Consider the following 19,421-nt stretch of genomic DNA (forward strand, 5'->3'; position numbering starts at 1 on the left):
TGTTTTGAGAAGTTTTTCTACTTCTTCTTGTATAACTTGGTTTCTCTCGGGTGCAAATCTTCTTCTCTTTTGGTGTATTGGTCTGAAATATGGGCCAATGTTAATTTTATGAGTTATCATGCTTTTGTAGATACTTGTCATACCCTCATGTTTCCATGCAAACGTTTTGATTATGGCCTTGAGGAACTTTACAAGAGCCTGTTCGATTTGTTCAGGAATTGAGGATCCTATGAGAACTTTGGCTTCAAGATCCTCGAGGTTCAGGGGCACTTCCTTTATGTCATGCTCTTTTGCTTCTAACACGCTTTGTGCCCCTTGCTTTAAATGATATGCTTATCGTGGTATTGTTGAGGATGTTATTGAGATCTTGTAGCATTCCTTGGATTCTTGTTGGTTTCCCATGATCTTTATTGTCCCCCATGGGGTGGGCATCTTTACGCATTGATGGTACATCGATGGGGCGACCTTCATTTCATGGATCCATGGTCTACCTAATATGATATTATAATAAGACGATACGTCGATTACACAAAAACGTTGAATAGAATTTACTCCCTTTATGTATATTGGTAGTTTTATTTCGTCAATGGTTTGTTTAGTTTCTCCACTGAAGTCGATTAGTACTAAGGATCTTGTGACTATCTCAGATTCCAGGATGTTCATTCTTTTTAGTGCATCTAGGAGTATGATGTTAACTAAGGATCCTCCATCGACGAGGATCCTTTTGACGATGTGGTTTGAAATATAGAGAGTATTCACTAGTCCATCATGGTGAGGATCCTAGACATCTAGTCTGTCCATTTCATCGAAGATGATTTCCTTTTGGCTGGTGAGAGTTGTGTTTTTTGGTGGTCCTTTTTCCCTCTCCGTCTTGGATACATTGGCATGCCTTTTTGCTGCAGAGTAGGAGGTACCACAAATGTCAGATCCTCTAGAGATCATGTTGATCACCTTGGCATCAGTCGGGAGGGGGGGGATCTTGGTTTTTCGAGGATCTTCTGGGGATCCTGGTCTTTTTCTTTGGATTTTTCTTTTCTTCTACCAAGGATCTCTTTGAGATATCCTTTACCCAGAAGGTAGCTAATTTCTTTCTTGAGAGCTATGCAATCCTCCGCGACGTGACCAAATTCCTCATGATATGCACATAATTTGGACTTGTCCTTCCAAGCAGTGGCTCCTTTCCTTGACCACCTGGCTTTCTCTCCAAGATCTTGCATGGCAAATATTATACCTGAAATATCCATAGAAAAACAATAGTTGGTAATTTTGGGTAAATTTTCATCCTCCCCTTCGTCTTCAAGGGCATTAACCATGTGATGGTCGGGTATGGAGTAAGGCTTTGACTTATAGGATCTTTGGGCCGAGGAGTCAACCTTCCTATTGGGGTGATCATAGGATCGTGGTGGGTTGCTCCTTTTCTAGATTTCCTTGTCTTCTTCGATTCTGATGAATCTCAATGCCCTGCTCCTAACTTTGTCTATTCTCCTGCATAGGGTCATTACGAGATCCTCGTAGAAGGAAGAATCCTTCTTTAAACCCATTTTGAAGGCTTCGACAACAGTTGCCATGTTGATGTTAGGGATGCTCAAGGCTTCCCTATCAAACCTATTCACAAAAGTCCTAAGGGATTTCTGAGGATCCTAAACTACTCGATAGAGATCATTAGTGAACTTTTTGAATGTCCTGCTGCAAGAGAACTGGTTATTAAATAAATTGATTAAATGAGCAAATGATGTGATTGAATAAGGATGAACATTAAGGAGCCATTTTACAGTGAATCCCATGAGGGTAGAACCAAAGCCCTTGCATAGGCAAGCTTCTTTAAAATGTGTGGGGATGGGAATAATTTCCATCTTCTCCCTATATTGTACTACGTGCTCCTTAGGATCCGTGGTTCCATCATATGACTTCATGTTGGGGGTCTGGAAGCATTTTAGAACTTCAGTATCACCTATAACTAGGATGAATCTAGAGATCCTATGACTTGTGGGGGACGATTCTGGCATCGGCTGAACTACTCCAGGTATGCTTGAGATCATTTGTCTTAGCTGTTGTAGCTCCTTGGCCATAACTAGGCACAAACCTGTTTCAAGATCCATTGAGTTAGTTGTAAAATTATTATTGATAGAGCTACCAGGATCTATGTTATTAGGAGTAATAAAAGTTTCATTAGGATCCGGAATCTCGCGATGGGTCACTGAGGATCCTGTTGTTGGGCGATCTGTCATTCCAGTCTCTTCATTATAGAAAAGATTTATTGTTGGAAATCATCACGGGAGGATCCTGGAGTCCCGGAGTGACCGGAGAGGTGTTATTCTTCGGGGTTTCAGATACTTTCGTGGGAGCCCCGGCGATGGTGGAAGGGTTTTAGAGGAAATGAGAGGTATCAAGGAGGAGGAGAGAGTCGATCGACTAGACATGATTTTCTGAGGGATTTTGAACACCACGACCCTACAGTGGGTGCCAAATTGTTTTGGTCAAAAAATAATTTAACTAAAATGGACCAAAGTGTATGAGAGGTTGCAATGTTCAATCTAAAGCAAATAAGTGAAATATATCAAAGCAACACAAATTGTTTATAAGGAAGTCCCTTGATCCTTGTTAGGATATTAGGCATAAAACCTTGGGATGTGATAATGATCACATGTCTTGATGTTTTTATTGATTGAAATGAAGATTACAAAGAAAAATGGAATAAGTATGAGTACAAATGATAGTATTCTGCCAAAAAATTATGTGTAGTGTGATGATTACAAGTGTTTTATATAGCCAAACCTTAACAACTAGACCTCCGATAATTCCGGGATACTCCGAGATTACTTATAGTCGTTTGCTTAACTTGGTCCTCCATGTCTTTTGCATAGTTATGATGACTATCCGTTGAGTATATGACGTTGACCAGTTATTTTTGCACATGTAAGAAAGATAAAAGAATATATATTCATTATAAATAATAAAAATATTAGTCTGGATCCTAGAATATATTTGGAATCCTGAGGTTTGAGGATCCTGAGCTTTTTAGGATCCTTAGACTTGAGGATCGTATAGTGGTTTCAGGATCCTAGCCCTAACAAGTATAATCTTTTCGTATTATATCAGGTAGCATAATGATTAGGCATAATATCATTGCTTAAAACTAGACAGAGTTTCTATCAGCATCTTATCCTACCGTTTAATGTTATATATATATATATATATATATATATATATATATATATATATATATATATATATATATATATATATATATATATATATATATAGATATATAAACTAGTAATATATTTACAAAACATATTTTCATAAAGCAACTTAATAAACATGTATTCCACCCCCCCCCCCCCCCCCCCCCGCTCCTTCCCGTAAAATCTTTAAAACCAGTAAAAGTTGGGCCATAAACTCACCCTCAATTCGTCATATCACTGATATAGGGTTGATTCGGGACCTGGGGATTGCAGCAACTCCAGAGAAAGTGTGTGTGTGTGTGAGAGAGAGAGAGAGAGAGAGAGAGAGAGAAAGAGAGATGTGATTGAGAGTGTGTAGAATGAGAGTGTGTAGAATGAGGCTACTGAACCCTCTATTTATAGTTGACGTTTCGACGTGCGTGTGGTGCAATTATCTACGTTCGTCGCACGTGGTCATCGTGGCTTCATCAGGGAGTCACCATGTGTCACTCTCTCCATGGGTCACGTCACTTGCAATCTGATCGAATCCGGTGTCAACAAGAGCAATAGGTTTGATGTTGAGAGGATTTGTACAATAAACACCCATTAGGTTCAAGCGGCATGGAACCATGATTTTGACAAGCTTTATCGATTCTCATTTCTAAAAACTAGAAACCAGGTTCGATTGGTGATGGTATAGATTTTGTGATCTCGTTGGGTGAAGAAGAAGGTGATACACGTCGGAGCAAGAAGGTGTTGAGTTTGATTGAGGGGAAGTCTTTTTATTACAATTTTCATTCGAATAAGCATCCTATGCGTAATGCTTCGCTTCATTTTTTTATGACAGCCAAACAATATTTTTTCATTCATCCATAATGCTACATTTCATTATTCTCTCTTTAATCACTCATACCTAACGTTGTCTTAACAATAAAAATATATAATATATAAATTTAGAAAATATATGATTAAAAAATATTTGAATTTTGATAGTATAAAATAAACATATTATATAATATTTATATTTATAAAAGTATATAAACAACATATAGTTGTACAGTCGCTTTAATCTTTTTAATATATACAATAACATCTAATTTTATTTTCCTGTGGTTGGACGTGAGGTGTGGAGAGGTTGCAGATTACCTTAATTTCTATTCTAATTTACTATTGTATGTCACAAAGAATCTTTGTAGCAACCACCATTTGAAAGCTCATCTGGTAAGACATTGTCATCTACGGTCATCTACCTGTCACATGAGACCCAAGTCACCATAACCTCAAAAAACCAGCGAAGATGCTACTGTAGGTGGACAAACAATTAATTAAAAAATCTTAGGATTCCATTTTTAAATTTAATGTCTTTGGTTGATCAAAACACAAACACGTTAATTGTTTTGGTAACTCCACAAGCATTTAAGAGTCGAAGTGTTGAAAAGTGAAAACAATTTACCGAAACAAATGTCTAAAATTATTATATTTATGAGGAACGCAAAAGAATTTGCACACGAATGAATAAAGAAAACGACCTTACAAATTACACCCAAGTTAAACAATTTGCACACGAATGAATAAAACACAAAGTTATTATATTAATTTATGAGTAAAACAAAAGAGTTTGCACACGAATGAATAAACAAATGTCCTTACAAATTATACCTAAAAGAATTTCCACACGAATGAATAAAACACAAACCCTACACAAACTCAACGTTCCTTCTTTGGTCCGATCGATGCTTTAATCCTTTAAGTTGCATTTCCCACACCATTCTTGAATACTGCACTCCATGTCCACTGTAAGCATGGTCTTGAAGACCACACCCCATAGATTCAACCAAGCTCAAGTCATACATTCTTCGAGAATTTGGATCAGAAAGCACCTCATACGCCTCTCGCAACTCCACAAACTGTTTTGTGCATTCCTCCTTTATAGAAGATGGAGAAACATCGGGATGAAGTTGAAGAGCTTTTGCACGATATGCTTTCTTGAGGTCATGGAAACTAACATTTTGTGATTCTAATGAAAGAACTTGGTACAGATTCTTGTTGTTACTTATAGGCAGCTCTTTGACCCTGCATGATATAGTAGTGGTCATCTTGGTGCCATTAATGTTACTCTCTTTCTTAAACATCAGATCGCTTTTCTGCAACACAAAGTTCATCTTCAAAGCCATAACGATTGTGGTTGTGGTTGTGTGTGTGTGTGTGTTTGACAGGAAGATGTTAAATTCTATGTGGAATGGGGCGACTTTTGGGTGTATTTAAAGAAAAAAAGATGAGGGGGGATTATTATATTAACAAGCTGGCAAATATATATAAGAATTAGCAGCACACGCTTTTGAATGTTAGATTGGCAAGTAGTGATCTCCATGTGGAAGTTTCCATCCGTTGTCTATTGTTTGCATCGATTTAAATTGTTGAACAAGTCTTGGTATCCGCTAATTCCTTTCGATAAATTTGTTTAATAGTTGGAAATTGATCATGAATTTTCAATGTGTATTTAATTTACGATGACGTTTTATGGGTTTTGTATACAAAAATAGTTTTTGTGTTTGTTCATGATGATCATACAAAAAAGATTGTTAGGGTATGATCATTAACCTGCAGATGCTTATATTCACTACTTTTATCCTAATGTTAGGCATAATAATTTGAGTCAAGAATCGTCAAATGCTAGATGCTATTGGGGACTAAAAAGATCGTCAACAAGAAGTTCTATTGAAGACTTGTTGTATCATTATTCGAGATGCCATGCAATATTTTACGCATTTTTGTAGGCAAATGTAAGACACTTCGAGAAAATATTATGTTCAGTTGCTCCATTTTTTTTGGAATACAAAAAGTTTCTTAATTAAGCAATCTCTGAAGTTTTATGTGGGTCAACAAAATTTGCATGGAGTTTACCCTTATTATAGAGAGAAGACATTTCTTAAATAATAATTTGTTTTATACTTAGTTAACAAAATTTGCATATATGTTTTCTTTAATGTGATATTTGATAATAAATCATTAGAGTCAAATTATTAACAGTGCTAAAATTAACTAGTTATGGAAGTTTAACGTTAGTGTTGTTTGAAGTTATATTAATAAGAGAATCAAACAAACAAGACGAGGCTTGTAAAACGTGAGGAAAAAATCTTTCAAATCCAGTGGAAATAATAGGGAAATAACCGGTGCTAGCGACTTTTGGATGATAATTTTTTGTTGCAAACGGAATGATACGGCTTTGTTATTTTGATTTCCAAAATAGTTAAACAATTAAAAGAAAATTTCATTTATCTAAATAATAAGAAACAAATATTATAAATCAATTTTAAAAATGAACTATTCATTTAAAAAATTACACCGACTCGGATCAATTAATAATTTGAACTAGCGCCCGAATTAAAAATATAATAACCGGATATTCGATAATGAATTTCAAAAAGATTTCAAATACAATGTAATTTTAGAACCATACAAAAACTGATTTGTGAAGACGAAAACCGAACCGAAATTTCTTATTTTTATACGGGTTTGATTTCGTCTGATTATTAGGGCCAATTTGGGAATTTCTCAAAAAGTTTGACATCAAAACTAACTTTGAAAAAATGAGACAAAAATTATATATGTTTCCATACAGGTTTTGCAAAAACTATTTCATGTCCGATTCATAAACGGGTTATATATTTTCGGCTTGCTATGTAAAATTCGGTTTTATTTCGATCTAATTTGGCAAAAATTAATTTACTTAAAAAAAAAAACCAAATAGGTTTCAGACCGGATCAAACGTGCAATTTTGATCAAACCATAGGGACGAAAAACGCAACAAAATCAAATCATAGAGACGATCCGAGTACAAAGAAAAAATTAAGGACCAAACATAAAATTTTATCAAAACCATAATGATGATTTTAGTAAACATGCTAACTTGTTCATTGGAAGTATCGAATATGGATCAAAGTCAGATGTGGGCTTAGGCCCAAATATATATTCCTTTATGTTTCTGTAACGGTGTCGTTTCTTTCGACTTTCGTCCCACCCAACTTGTCCAACAAGAATTCCTTATTTCAGTCAAAGTCATCTCTCCTAGGGTTTCAGTTCCGATATCAAAACCCCTTTACAAAACTGATATTAAATCTGTAAATATAAACATCTCATCGATCCTTTAACTATGGTGAAGAAATCATCGGAGACTGGTGGTTTAACGATTGCGCCATTTCTGTCTAAATGTTATGAGATGGTTGATGATCCTTCGACGGACGCTTTAATTTCATGGAGTCCGACTAGTGACAGTTTCATTGTTTGGAATGAATCCGAGTTTACTTCCGAATTGCTTCCCAAATATTTCAAGCACAGTAACTACGCCAGCTTTCAACGCCAACTCAATATCTATGTGAGATTTCTATTATTCTATTCGTTTCTTGATTTCTTAACTGGTCATTTGTTGAAAGATCAATCTTTGAATAGATTTGATTATTTCACATAGTTTCTCTGCTTCTTTGGCTTATTATCATCGCTGTAATCTCGTTTCATTTCTATAATTTTGTTACCCGGAATTCAGTCACAGAACATTGGGTTCCTTAAATTGAGGAACAAAACTTCTTGATTAACCTGAGTTCTAGCAACCAAAACAACCAATAATTTGTCGATTAATATCTCACTTTCTTGGAAACCCTAGAATCCAATTTTGTGAAATAAGATTATTCAAAGGCGATGCCTTTAGGTTGAAGTAAGAATCCAGTTTTTTGCACTAAGGTTATTCAAAGGGGATACCTTTATGCTTAAGTTGGGACATGATAAAGATAATCTCTTTAAGGATGACTTATCAGAAACACTATCTGGAACTTATCAATTTTATAAGATTGGTCAATTCATATACCCATCATCTGTACATTTGCCAATGGATCATAAAACCAAATGAGATTCAAGAAATCTTGAAAATCCACTATCTTAATCATAATTTTTTCAGGGGTTTAGGAAAATTGATACAGATAGATGGGAATTCGCAAACGAAGGATTCATCAAAGGCCAAAAGCATTTATTGAAGTCAATAAACAGAAAAAAAGTGACACATGTCACAACTCATCAAAAAGTTACACAAGAAAAAGCTCCAGAGTCCAAACTCATACATCTCACCACACATGATGAAAACCGATATGCAAACTTAAGAAAAGAAGTAGAGAATCTCAAGACAGATAAAAATGCCTTAATGCAAGAGCTTGTGAAACAAAGACAACACCAAGATAATTCACAAACAAAAATGTTAGTTCTTCGTGAACAGCTAAAAGGTATGGAAAAAAACCAACATCAAATGTTGTCATTCATAGTTATGGCAATGCAAAGCCCTGGTTTTTTAGCTCAATTATCAACTCCAGTTCAAACTACATGGCTCAAGAGTGAAAGTAATAGCAAAACCATATTAAAACCTGTTGTTGAAGATACTGAAGACACTGAAGATACTGAAGAAACTGTGATTCTTCCTCATGAAGGTGCAATTGTGAAATATCAACCACCAGTTGAATTCCCACAAGATGGATTTGAATTTGAGCTTAGTTCTGAAGAAGTGAAGGATTTGTTGAAGGATTTTGATCCTGAGGTGACATTTGATGAGAGGATTGAAAGTTATGATCCGTTTGTGATCCATGATAATGGTGATGATATGTTGGATCAGCTTCTTTCAAGTCCTTTTTCAGAGAAAAGTAAAAGTGTGAAAGATTTTATTGATGAAGAACATGGATTTGAGGAAATTGGATTGGAATCGATGGATAGGTTTAGAGTTTTGACAGAAGAGTTTGAGAAATCTTTGAGTGTGTCAACTATGGAATCTTGATTTCATGGAGTTGACTTTTGGTACTTTAAGTTGACATCTATTTTTGTATATTGTTAATGTGTATAAGTCGGTTTTCCTTGGGAAAACATGTTTAGAGAAACGCTAAAATGTTCTTCATATACGAATGTTATTTTCAACCTCTATTTGGTGATTAAGATTGTAATCGTAGTTATAAAAGAATTGATATTCTTTTGCCATAAAATGTCTTATGCTTACAATATTTGTCATTGATAAATTGATGTTCATATTAACCATGAGTAACATACCAATCACATTTTTGCTATAATTCGTGTTGTTCTGACATGTGATATGAAATAAGTGTTCAAAGAAAGAATACACTTGAAATAGTTTATGATATTTGCCTTCGGAATTTTAGAGGCCAAAAGTATTTAAAAGGGTTAATTGAAAATATGGCCAAAACATAAGAGGATGGATATAATGAATTGACCACATTTTCTACAATATAACACAAGATAAGCAATGTGAAACAACTATGGGTTTAAAAAGGCGTTGCTTGTTTTTGCAGTCTTTTTTTTCGTAGTGGAATTAACCTCTTCAAGCCAAAGGTTTTGTGACTAAAATAAGTTGATATTGTAGAGTTTTGTTTGTTTATATGAAGAAAGGATTTATCCCATATTGTTAGATTTTAAAAATAAGAAGTTGGTTTCATTCCTTAAAAGTAGTCTAAGGTTTTAGTTCAAAAATGTCCCAATTAAACACTATTTTTTTTTTCATTTCCTCTTTTTTTAGCATTTTGTTTATGTGCTTGTCATAAATTTTAACGTAGTAAAAAACTCTTGGTGTTGTGGTGGTGTTTTCGTTTTTTGAGTTCTTAAATTTTCTGTATTATTTGTCATTTGGTGGATTGGGTGGTTTTCATTTATGGATTTCTCAAGTTTTCTTTATTCTTTTTTCATGAGGTGGATCATGTTTGGCATAGGGTGGATTGGTGGTAATTTTTTTTTTTTGGAGTTGTTACGTTTTCTTTATTCTTTTTCATTTGGTGGATTGTTGAGAATGTTTAAGACCATTTTTCCAATATTAACAAATATGAGATGGGTACCATCCCCTTCTTGAATTCCAAGAAATGGCCACTTTTTTTTTGCAAGGCGGAAAAAATAAAATAATAATAATTAGACAGAAAGTAGAAAAAACCAAGAACAGTTACATAATTGTTAGTCTGGATCTTGCAACCACCCTACCCAACTGATATAATAACCTTTTAATCTAGAATTACACCAAAGATAAGATTGAAAAACAATATCATCAAATAAAAAAGACTTCTTCAGCTTCAAATTCCCAACCAACAGGTGGTTCCTAAACTTTCATATATGCCACCACATTACATAAAAAAAAAATTGCTTCCAAAACTTCCTTACCCAATAAGCACGTTCTCAAAGAACCAAAAACGCCACCCGCTCACCATATAAAGTCAAAGAAGGAGCCAAACAATCTTTCTAGTTACTTCATTCAACAACTCCATATCAATCGCACAAGAGTAAAAAAAAAAAAAAAAAAAAAAGGTGAGCAACAGATTCAAGTGTACCCTTACATATCGGACAAATAAAGCATGGGACCTCCGTACCTCTTTTTACCAGATTATCCTACCTTTTTTTAATAGATTATCCATAGTTGGTAACCGATCAAGAAACAATTACCAAACAAAAGCATTTACCTTAAAAGTGACAATCTTTAGCCATCTAGTCAGGCTCACTGACACCTCCAATAAAGAGTCATCAATGAACCGTCTCGTAGAAGAGACAATTAACTCTCCAGAACCCAACTCCATCTACCATCAGTGGGAATCAAAGATACATCCTCCAAGACCGTTGTTCCTCTTCTACACCACCTCTAGGCAACCTGCAAAAAGAAGAGGAAATCGTAGGCTGGTTAAGCTGATCTGACACCTCCCTCTCATTATCGAACGCAAAAGCCTATGAAAATGAAAACCCATACATCTTTCCAAAAAGACATTTCAGAACCATTACCAACTCTCTTCTGACAGATGGAAAACAAATTGACACCTTTAGACAATAAATGTTGAATACTATTAATCAGATCCAGCCAAGACGAAGACTTAAAATATGTCAAAGTCTTCTCAATCCCGCCATAATTCCCATGAATAGCTTTCACCACTCTTACCCAAAAAGCATCTTAATGAATACAAAATGTCCAAATCCATTTGAACAACAAAGAACGGTTGAGGTCAAAGAAGCTATTCATCCCAAGACCACATACCTCCTTATTAGATAAAACTTTTTTCGAAGTCACCCATGTTATCTTCTTTTTTTCCAAACCAACCACTATAAAGAAGTTATTCCTCAAAGACTCCAACTTTGATAGAACACCCATCGATACCTAATATAAGGACTTAAATTATTAGGCAACGACCCAAGCACTGACTTTAAGAGAGTTAGTCTCCCAACAACTGATAATGTCTTCACTTTCCACTTCAAAAGTTTAGACACCACTTTTTGAACCATTTCTGTCTAAGAGGACAATGTAGACATATTTCCCCATACACTAATACCTAGTAAGCGAAAGGGGTTTTCATAGCTGCACAACCAACCTGGTAAGCCATATCTTCAAATTTATTAGAAGGCACACATACCCTTAACAATTTACTTTTCGGTTGTTAGATTTCAAAAAAAGCTATATGCCGAAATAATCATGCCTACCGACTGTCTTAAGTAGATAATCCTTATTTGATAGCATTTTCTTGTTATTGGGATTAGTGATGGATCTAGCTTTCTATTATCAGATGTCCTTAGATGCTGATCAGTTATACCATTATAGGTCATTTCGTGTTTGGAGCGCCTACTCATTGGTTGGATTGTTGTTAGTTGTCCAGGTAGTTGTTCAGGTGGATTTTCTCGCTATACTCTGTATTATAACATACATCATTTGTATGATAGGATGTTGTTATGTTGTAGTATGTTGTTAGGCAAATAAATAGTTAGTCAATTGCCATTTGTATTGGATTGTTTGGTTGTATGTTTGTTATATATGTGTTGACATATCAGGTTGTGAGTTAAGGGTGGTCCAACTTTATGTTGAAAGCCAAGATACTTAGGGCAGACCCACTTTATGATGAAATCTAAATAGGCGGACTATTTGGGTTTCGGTGAAGAATCCCAAGGGATTTGATTCTAGATTGAGGGGCCAAAGTTGGTTCGAGGTAGCTATGGAAAGTGCGGAAAGACTCATGATGGAGCCTGTAGGGCGGGTGGTTCGAGCTGCTATAGGTTCGGCAAGTCGCGGAACTTTGGTAGCAATTGTACTGCTATGATTATCATCTAGGGATCTAATTTGATTTGCTTCCATTGCAATCAAAGGGGCCACAAGAAGGCCAATTGATCGAGTTTAGCATCAGGAGGACCAGTAGCAACACCTGCTCCAGCGAATCTGAGGATTATAGATGGTCACCAGGGCAAGGCGGAGGCACCCATTGTTCGGAGCAGGGCATTTTAGCTGACAGGCGAGGAGGCTCGTGCAGCACCCAATGTGGTCACTAGTATGTATCTTCTCCTTATCTTCTTATTTATATTATTTGTAATGCTTATATGTGGTATCGTTATATAGGTTCATTCGTTGTGAACGATATCCCTGCATTGGTCCTATTAGATTTGGGGTACCCGATCTTTTGTATCCCTTGCGCTTAGCAAGAGATTTGATGATGTCCCGGGAGAGTTGGACTATCCACTAGAGATTGAGATTATTGATGACCGTCCGACGTGAGTGTCGAGGGTTCACCGGGGATGCATCTTGGAGATATTCAGTGAGCCGTATCGGATTGATTTGGTTATGATTCCCCTACGTGAGAACAAGGTCATTGTGGAGATGGATTGGTTAAGCCTCAATCCATCTGTAGACCTCTACAGTGGAAGAGGTGGACCAAATGTCTACAGTCTGCAAAAGGAAGACTGATTGTTTTTTAAAGTCTACAGACTACTAAAAATAATTGATTTTTTAAACCTTAAAAGACTTTGAAAAGAAGATTAATAAACAAATTTTAATAATTTACATACAACGTACAAAATTTAACAATTTCCGCTGCATTATCAAGCAATAAAAGGATCATTTTTAAGATATTCAAAAAAATTTAAGAATCTACATATTATGAATCAAAATACCCATAAAAACATTACATTGCAAATTATCCAAGCATCAAAATCCAAGCTCTAAACTACATTCCTATGACGTCATCATTATATTCCAGCTTTGGGCAATCAAAATAACCAAGGCCAATCAACAATGGTGGCTTGCCAATTAACATTTCCAAATCAATCACGACATCAAGAACGAATTAGTCCCAAATATGACTAATATACAACAATATGAATACCTTGTGTAATAAAAGTATATATTTTGGATCAATGAGTCCATTGATTTGAAATTTTTGAGAAACTAGTAAGGAAATCAATGTGTATTTGAATATGTGTTTGATATTAAAGATACTTTCCCAGTTATTGAACTGCAATGTCAATAATATTGAAAAACTTCAAAGTAATGCAAGAAAGGGAAATTTCAGCAAGTTGCATATGAAACTACTTATTGCAAATAATTTCTAGATTTCAGCAATATATAAACATTTGAAAAGTAATGAAGTCAGCGAATGTCAGTGGCGGGTGAGGAGGTGAGGACGACAGTTGTTGACAGCACTGGTAGGGAGAGAAGGAAAATGATCGATGAAGGAGGGAGGTTGTGAGAATGAACGAAGAAGGCGCCTGATAGAAGAGATCATGCATATGTTTGTATTTTTTTTAGGTTTTGAAGAAATGTGCAGACCTTGGAAACTTAATGCCAAGTCTGTGCCATGAAGACCTCGCGTAGATATTTTTATGTCTGCAAACTTCAGAAAAACGAACACACTACAAGCCTTTATGTTTGCACGTAGTCTACGCTGCACAGACAAAAGAGATCACGTAGATCTTTAGAGAAAAAACAAACAACCTCTTAGAGAAGAATAAACATGACTACTAAGAGGAAAAGAATCTCTTGTTTGTTTAGCCTTGGGTAATACATAACAAACATCAAGAAAATCACCATTAATCCCTAAAGGGTCCGTAAGGAAATCTAAAACCTGATTAGAAGGATAACCAAGTCGGCTATACCGGATGGTCTTTGGTAGAAAACAAACAACATTAAAGTCAAAATTTTCCTTATAACAACTCTTATTACCTTGATTAAAGTAATACATCCCACAATGTTCTCTACCATTCCCCACCATCAAGGTTTGATGTAGATCCTAATGATAATCTTCTCATTAAAAGTCATGCATATCTTATTATCCTTAATAATTTTTTGAACACACATCAAATTAACATTGAATTTTGGAACAACTAGAATATCAAATAACATAACGAATGGTTTGTTTGATATGTCTCTGGATGGGTCTAATAAGAGGTAGGACATGACTCAGTCCGAGTCAAACAGTTTTTTTGTGTATTTGAGAGGTATGAACATTTATATTTTATCTGACTGAATCATCCCAAAATGCCATTGATCGAAAAGATTATTGTTTTTTCCTTTTCCCATAAACAAGTCGATATATTCCATTCTTAACCAACACCTTAAGCCAAATCGCCCCGAATCTAAGTGACCACAATCCTCCAACCTCGTCGCTCTCCTCCATATTCGTCGCCATCGCTACCATCCTACATCGCCATCAACTTTTTTATAATGTGTTCTTTAAAATTGATATTGTATGCCATTGAATTGGGTAGATTTGATTTTGTACAAGTTTGTATGAGATCCCTAACTATGCTTCATAATTTTCTTATATTTAGTGTTTTGTGATTATTGTTTGCGTTTAGCAAGAAAAATTGGGAAATATTCTAAGTCTTTTTTAATCCAAAATCTTGAAAATAGTAGCATCTTTATGTTATTAGTTTTTTGTGATTGATGCACATATATCCTTGTGATTTTAACCCAACATGTATGAAATTTGATGTTTATGTATGTTTGTATGTTCATTTGATTTGTGTGTTCTAAAACAATGATTCGTTCAATGGCTACATATATTACACCAAGGGTATATTCATAGAACAACGGTTTATATGCGTAAAATAACATGTTTTTTATTTAGAGGTAGATTCAATCATAGCTTCTGAGCTAGTCAGGCCTCTAACTCGTTTATCGATCCACTTCACTAAATAATCACTTCGCACTTTTACACAAGAAAGCATCACTATAATCGCTAACCTAAAATTAACACTCAATCCTATTTTGTTAACAAAAGATATGATCTAGTCTAATGAATAAAGAATCAACAATAAGAAGTAGTTAAGAACTAAACTAGAATTTTCTAGAGAAATTGAAAGAGAATCAAGAGAAGAAAATAAGCAAAAATGTGCCTCTTTAGCTTCGACATGCATTATATATTCCCGAGTCATGAAATAGGTGACCCATTGGTTTAGAAGGCCCGTGAGCCTTCAAAAATTCCCATCCGAAAATCTACATAAATGAATCTTTGAAGTTTAATTCTTAGCATTATGATCATTCTTTTGGTCTAGCTCTACCTATGCCCAATAATATAAGCCCAAATGACATGCTTGTAATGTCCGGTTCCCGATACGTATTTTTAATATAAGTTTTGCATTTTTACTCTAGGACTCGACGATTTGGAGGCCCCAATTCATCGAGTTGATGCGAATTTTGTGATACCGGTGGAAAAATCTACTTGCCGAGTCAGAAGCCCCGACTCGACGAGTAGACCTATCTGGATGAAACCCTAAGTTTGAGGGTTTACACCTTATTTAAATAATTATAGGGTCTTCACTCCAGCCCCCATCACCCTCAGACTCTCTTCACGAAACCCTAATTGAATATTGAGTGTTCTTAAGCTTTTTGTGCCATTTGTGTGTCTTTGAAGCTTGAGAAGAAAGAGGAGGCTTGGGAGATCAAGAGAAAGCAAGTAGATCTAAAAGGTTTTAGTACATTTCTAGTTCAATTGAGGTATAAAGCTTATACCTTGACTATTCATTTCTTAGATCTCTATTTAGGGCTAGTTTCTACCTTTTCTAAGTCATAGTGAAGCCATTTTCAGGATTGTGTTCATCAATGGGGTTGTACATTAAGATCTTGAACCTTTAAGGGTTCCCATGGCATAAAGGTGCCAAATTTATGGCTATGGGAGTCCCATGCACCATGTAGACTTCATTTTGGGTCCTTATGAGCTAGTTAACTTATGCATGCACGTAAAGTTTGTAACTTTACGTGCTATATCGACTCTAGGAGGTCAGATCTATGTTTTGGATGCATTAAGCCCAACTAAAATCAACAGGATAGACATAGACTTTAGGGGACTTGACGAGTCGTTCATGGGACTCGGCGAGTCGGGTTATGGTTCCCCAACCTTTTCAATTTCTGATCGATCTGGTTGAGTCTAAAACAGGACTCAACAAGATGGACGTGAATATGGGCTTGAAGATCAAAGACCTCGATGAGTTCAAGGATGAACTTGGCAAGTTCAAGGCAATTTCCTCACTATATGAAGAAGAACTCGACGAGTTCAAGGAAGAACTTGGCTAGTCAAGGACTAAACTCTTCAACTTGTATGAAGCAGGGATCGATGAGTTAAAGGGAGAGCTTGGCGAGTCATGAATAAAAGGTCTCGATTCTGTATGAAGGAGAACTTGAAGAGTTCTTGAAAGACTCGACGAGTAGGATCGAAGTTCCAGTATTTTGTGGGTTATCAAACTCTACGAGTTAGTGGACCAACTCAGCGAGTTGAGTCAACCAAGATGTTAACTTTAACCAAAAGTTGACTTTAACCATGGTGTTGACCTTGACTTTGACTTTGACCTGAGTTGATCCTTGAAAGGGTTAAGAGTATGAAATGGTAATTAAGGAAGTTTGTTATGTGTAGGAGTTTGAGAGGAGTTGATCTCGACATCAAGGACAGTTTGGACACTTTATGACATTGAGGTGAGTTACCTTCCAGTAGATATGGGTCGAAGGCACCAAGGCCAACCCACTAGTAAGAGTTATAGTAGAGATAATTGTCTTCGTGATAATTTCCTGGTATGTTGTTGCCTGTTATGATTATGTGCTAGTCTGATATGATGTTATGTAATATTAGGGGGAATAGTCCCCATGTCCGGTCGATAGGACCAAGGGGTAGGTCAAGCACCCTGGTATGCCTGACAGAATGATTATGTTATGCTATTATATAGTAGTAGTAGTAGTAGGGGTGAAACAGTCACCGTAACCAGTTAAGATAAACGGAGGGGTAGGTCGGACACCCTGGTATGTCTGACATGGGTAGGTTAGGCACCCCGATATGCCTAGCAGGGGTAGGTTGAGCACCCCGATATGCTCAACACGGAAGGTCGGGCACCAAGATATGTCTGGTAGTATATGTTATGTAGGTTATGTGGTGTGATGGGGGAACTCACTAAGCTTCTTGCTTACAGTTTTCAGTTTTGTTTTTAGGCACCTCTTCATTGAAGGGGAAGGAGCTGGCACGGTAGCAGCGCATCACACACAGGATTTCCACATTATGAGATTCTTGGGATTATACTCTAACATTATTACTTTTTTTATGATATGGTTTTGATACATGTGATTGTGGTTTTATGAAATGATATGACTTGATGATGTTTTCTTATAAATATTTTTCTAAAACGTTATATCAAAAATGAAAATTTTGGTCTCGAAAAAATTGGGATGTTACAAGTTGGTATCAGAGCCTTGGTTTGAGGGATTCGGACACACTTTCGAGGGTGTTTGGACTCAAATCGAGGGCTTGAAAGATTTTCACAAGAAAATTGTTTTTCCAAAAGTTAGAGTAAAGAGTTTTGAGAAACAACAAGGTGTGTGATATGTGCAATTGGCCGAGATCAAGTAAGTTTTCCCAAGCTACCCATACATCATATGTTATGATATGATATGATTATTAGAAATGCATGCTAGATTAGGGCTAAGGATCTAGGAAGGATTCCTTTTGTGCCTACTATATGTGTATGAGAACCGCATGCTAGAATAGGGCTAAGGATCTAGGAAGATGCCTAGTATGCTTGTTGTATGTGCTTATTGAGCTGCATGATAGTACTGAGTAGTCAGTGATATGATAGTCGGGATAGGATATGCTTGGTTTGGGTTACTTAATGCCCGAATGCTGCTTGCTTTATGCTATTAGGAGTTCTAGTTATCTCTAATTAACTAGTAAACGAATACGCTAAGTTACATATGACAAGGACTAAATAATTCCAGAGGGTTAGGTTTAGCCCTATTTCGTAGCTCTCGCTTGAGTCTAACCCTTGTAGGGAGAGACCTCTCACTCGATGAATTATCTAGTCTTAGTAATATGTAATGGTATCCGTAAGCTAGTTAGGGAGAGATGACAGGGACTTCTTATGCAGCTAATGGTGGAGAGTGGGTTGGAGGAGTTACCCTAGGGTAAGCCTAGGACGAGATTAGCACAGAGTCCAGCAGTAGTAGAAAGGACTTGGTGAAGTCAAAACAATCCTTAAGGAAAGTACGAATAGATGTGGAATGTAGTATGGGTCCGTACTACTGAAAGCATAGGATCCATACTCGAATCAAGGACGGCCGAGATAGAACTGGGGAACTTGTAGAATGTGTGAGACCTCTCGAGATTATGTATGACTGTCACACCCCAAAACCAAGAACGACGGAAACGTTCTGGGGCGGAGGACGTCATGTATAGTATCACAACACAGTATAATAGTAAACAAGTAAACAACATCATCCATTGCATTAAATATATAATTTTAATACAAGTGTGTTCTGTGGTTTATAAGAGACCAAAATATGAATCAAAATAAAAGATGAGTCTTGGATGCACTCCATCTTCTCGAAAGTTGGCATCGGTACCTGTCTACTGATGACCTGAGAATACAAGTTATTTTGAAAGAGTTTATCATCATTAAAGTTGGTGAGTTCATAAGTATTCAGTGTCATAATTTGTATCAAAATGTTGAAACAGTGTTTGTAGTACGATTTTGTAAACGTTTGTAGTAAAAGTATGTGAATGTTTGTAAGTGTTTGTAAAGGTTTGTAACTCCTAGAAAATCCTATATTTTATAATAAAAGTAGCCTTCTACCAAGGCACGACTATTATGTATGTTTGTTTCTTATAAAAGTGTATAATTTTCCCAAGTTTAACTATCATTATCGAAATATAGTTTTTACATTAATGTTTAAGTGAAGTGATCGCCAAATAAATGTAAAGGGTAAATTAATGTAGTACTGTAGTGTTGTATTATAATAACTACTATTGTACTAACTACCTTAAACCGGATTTATATTAAGGTATTATGTGATTAATTGTACCATACTATCGACTATGAACACGACAATGTAAGACGTCGAAAGAAATGCTATTTGGCACCCGTAGACCTACAGGTCCCACTGTAGCTAGCAGCAAGGTGTAGGATAGTCCATCCAGTATAGATCTATACGCAAATTCACACTCTCCC

The 19,421-nt window shown here is 36.0% G+C and overlaps 2 protein-coding genes across 3 annotated transcripts; one reads left to right on the plus strand and one right to left on the minus strand.

Moving 5' to 3' along the window:
- Positions 1 to 4,861: 4,861 nt before the first annotated feature.
- LOC145009567 (chaperone protein dnaJ 20, chloroplastic-like) lies at positions 4,862 to 5,338 on the minus strand. Its single transcript, XM_078968242.1, has one exon. The coding sequence runs from the start codon at positions 5,336 to 5,338 to the stop codon at positions 4,862 to 4,864; it is 477 nt and encodes a 158-aa protein (XP_078824368.1).
- A 1,850-nt stretch (positions 5,339 to 7,188) lies between these two features.
- On the plus strand, positions 7,189 to 9,156 carry LOC145012587 (heat stress transcription factor A-8-like). 2 transcript variants are annotated; one of them, XM_078971384.1, is made up of 2 exons: positions 7,189 to 7,539; positions 8,116 to 9,156. In XM_078971384.1, exons 1-2 carry the CDS (start codon positions 7,318 to 7,320, stop codon positions 8,974 to 8,976), a joined length of 1,083 nt encoding a protein of 360 aa, XP_078827510.1. In that variant the 5' UTR covers positions 7,189 to 7,317; the 3' UTR covers positions 8,977 to 9,156. The 2 variants fall into 2 exon arrangements, with proteins under 2 accessions (XP_078827510.1, XP_078827511.1); XM_078971385.1 differs by having other exon boundaries at positions 8,124 to 9,156.
- The last annotated feature ends 10,265 nt before the right edge of the window (positions 9,157 to 19,421 follow it).

The sequence above is a fragment of the Lactuca saligna genome, chromosome 8, assembly GCF_052625555.1.
Source record: "Lactuca saligna cultivar CGN05327 chromosome 8, ASM5262555v1, whole genome shotgun sequence".
In the NCBI taxonomy this organism is placed as follows: domain Eukaryota; kingdom Viridiplantae; phylum Streptophyta; class Magnoliopsida; order Asterales; family Asteraceae; genus Lactuca; species Lactuca saligna.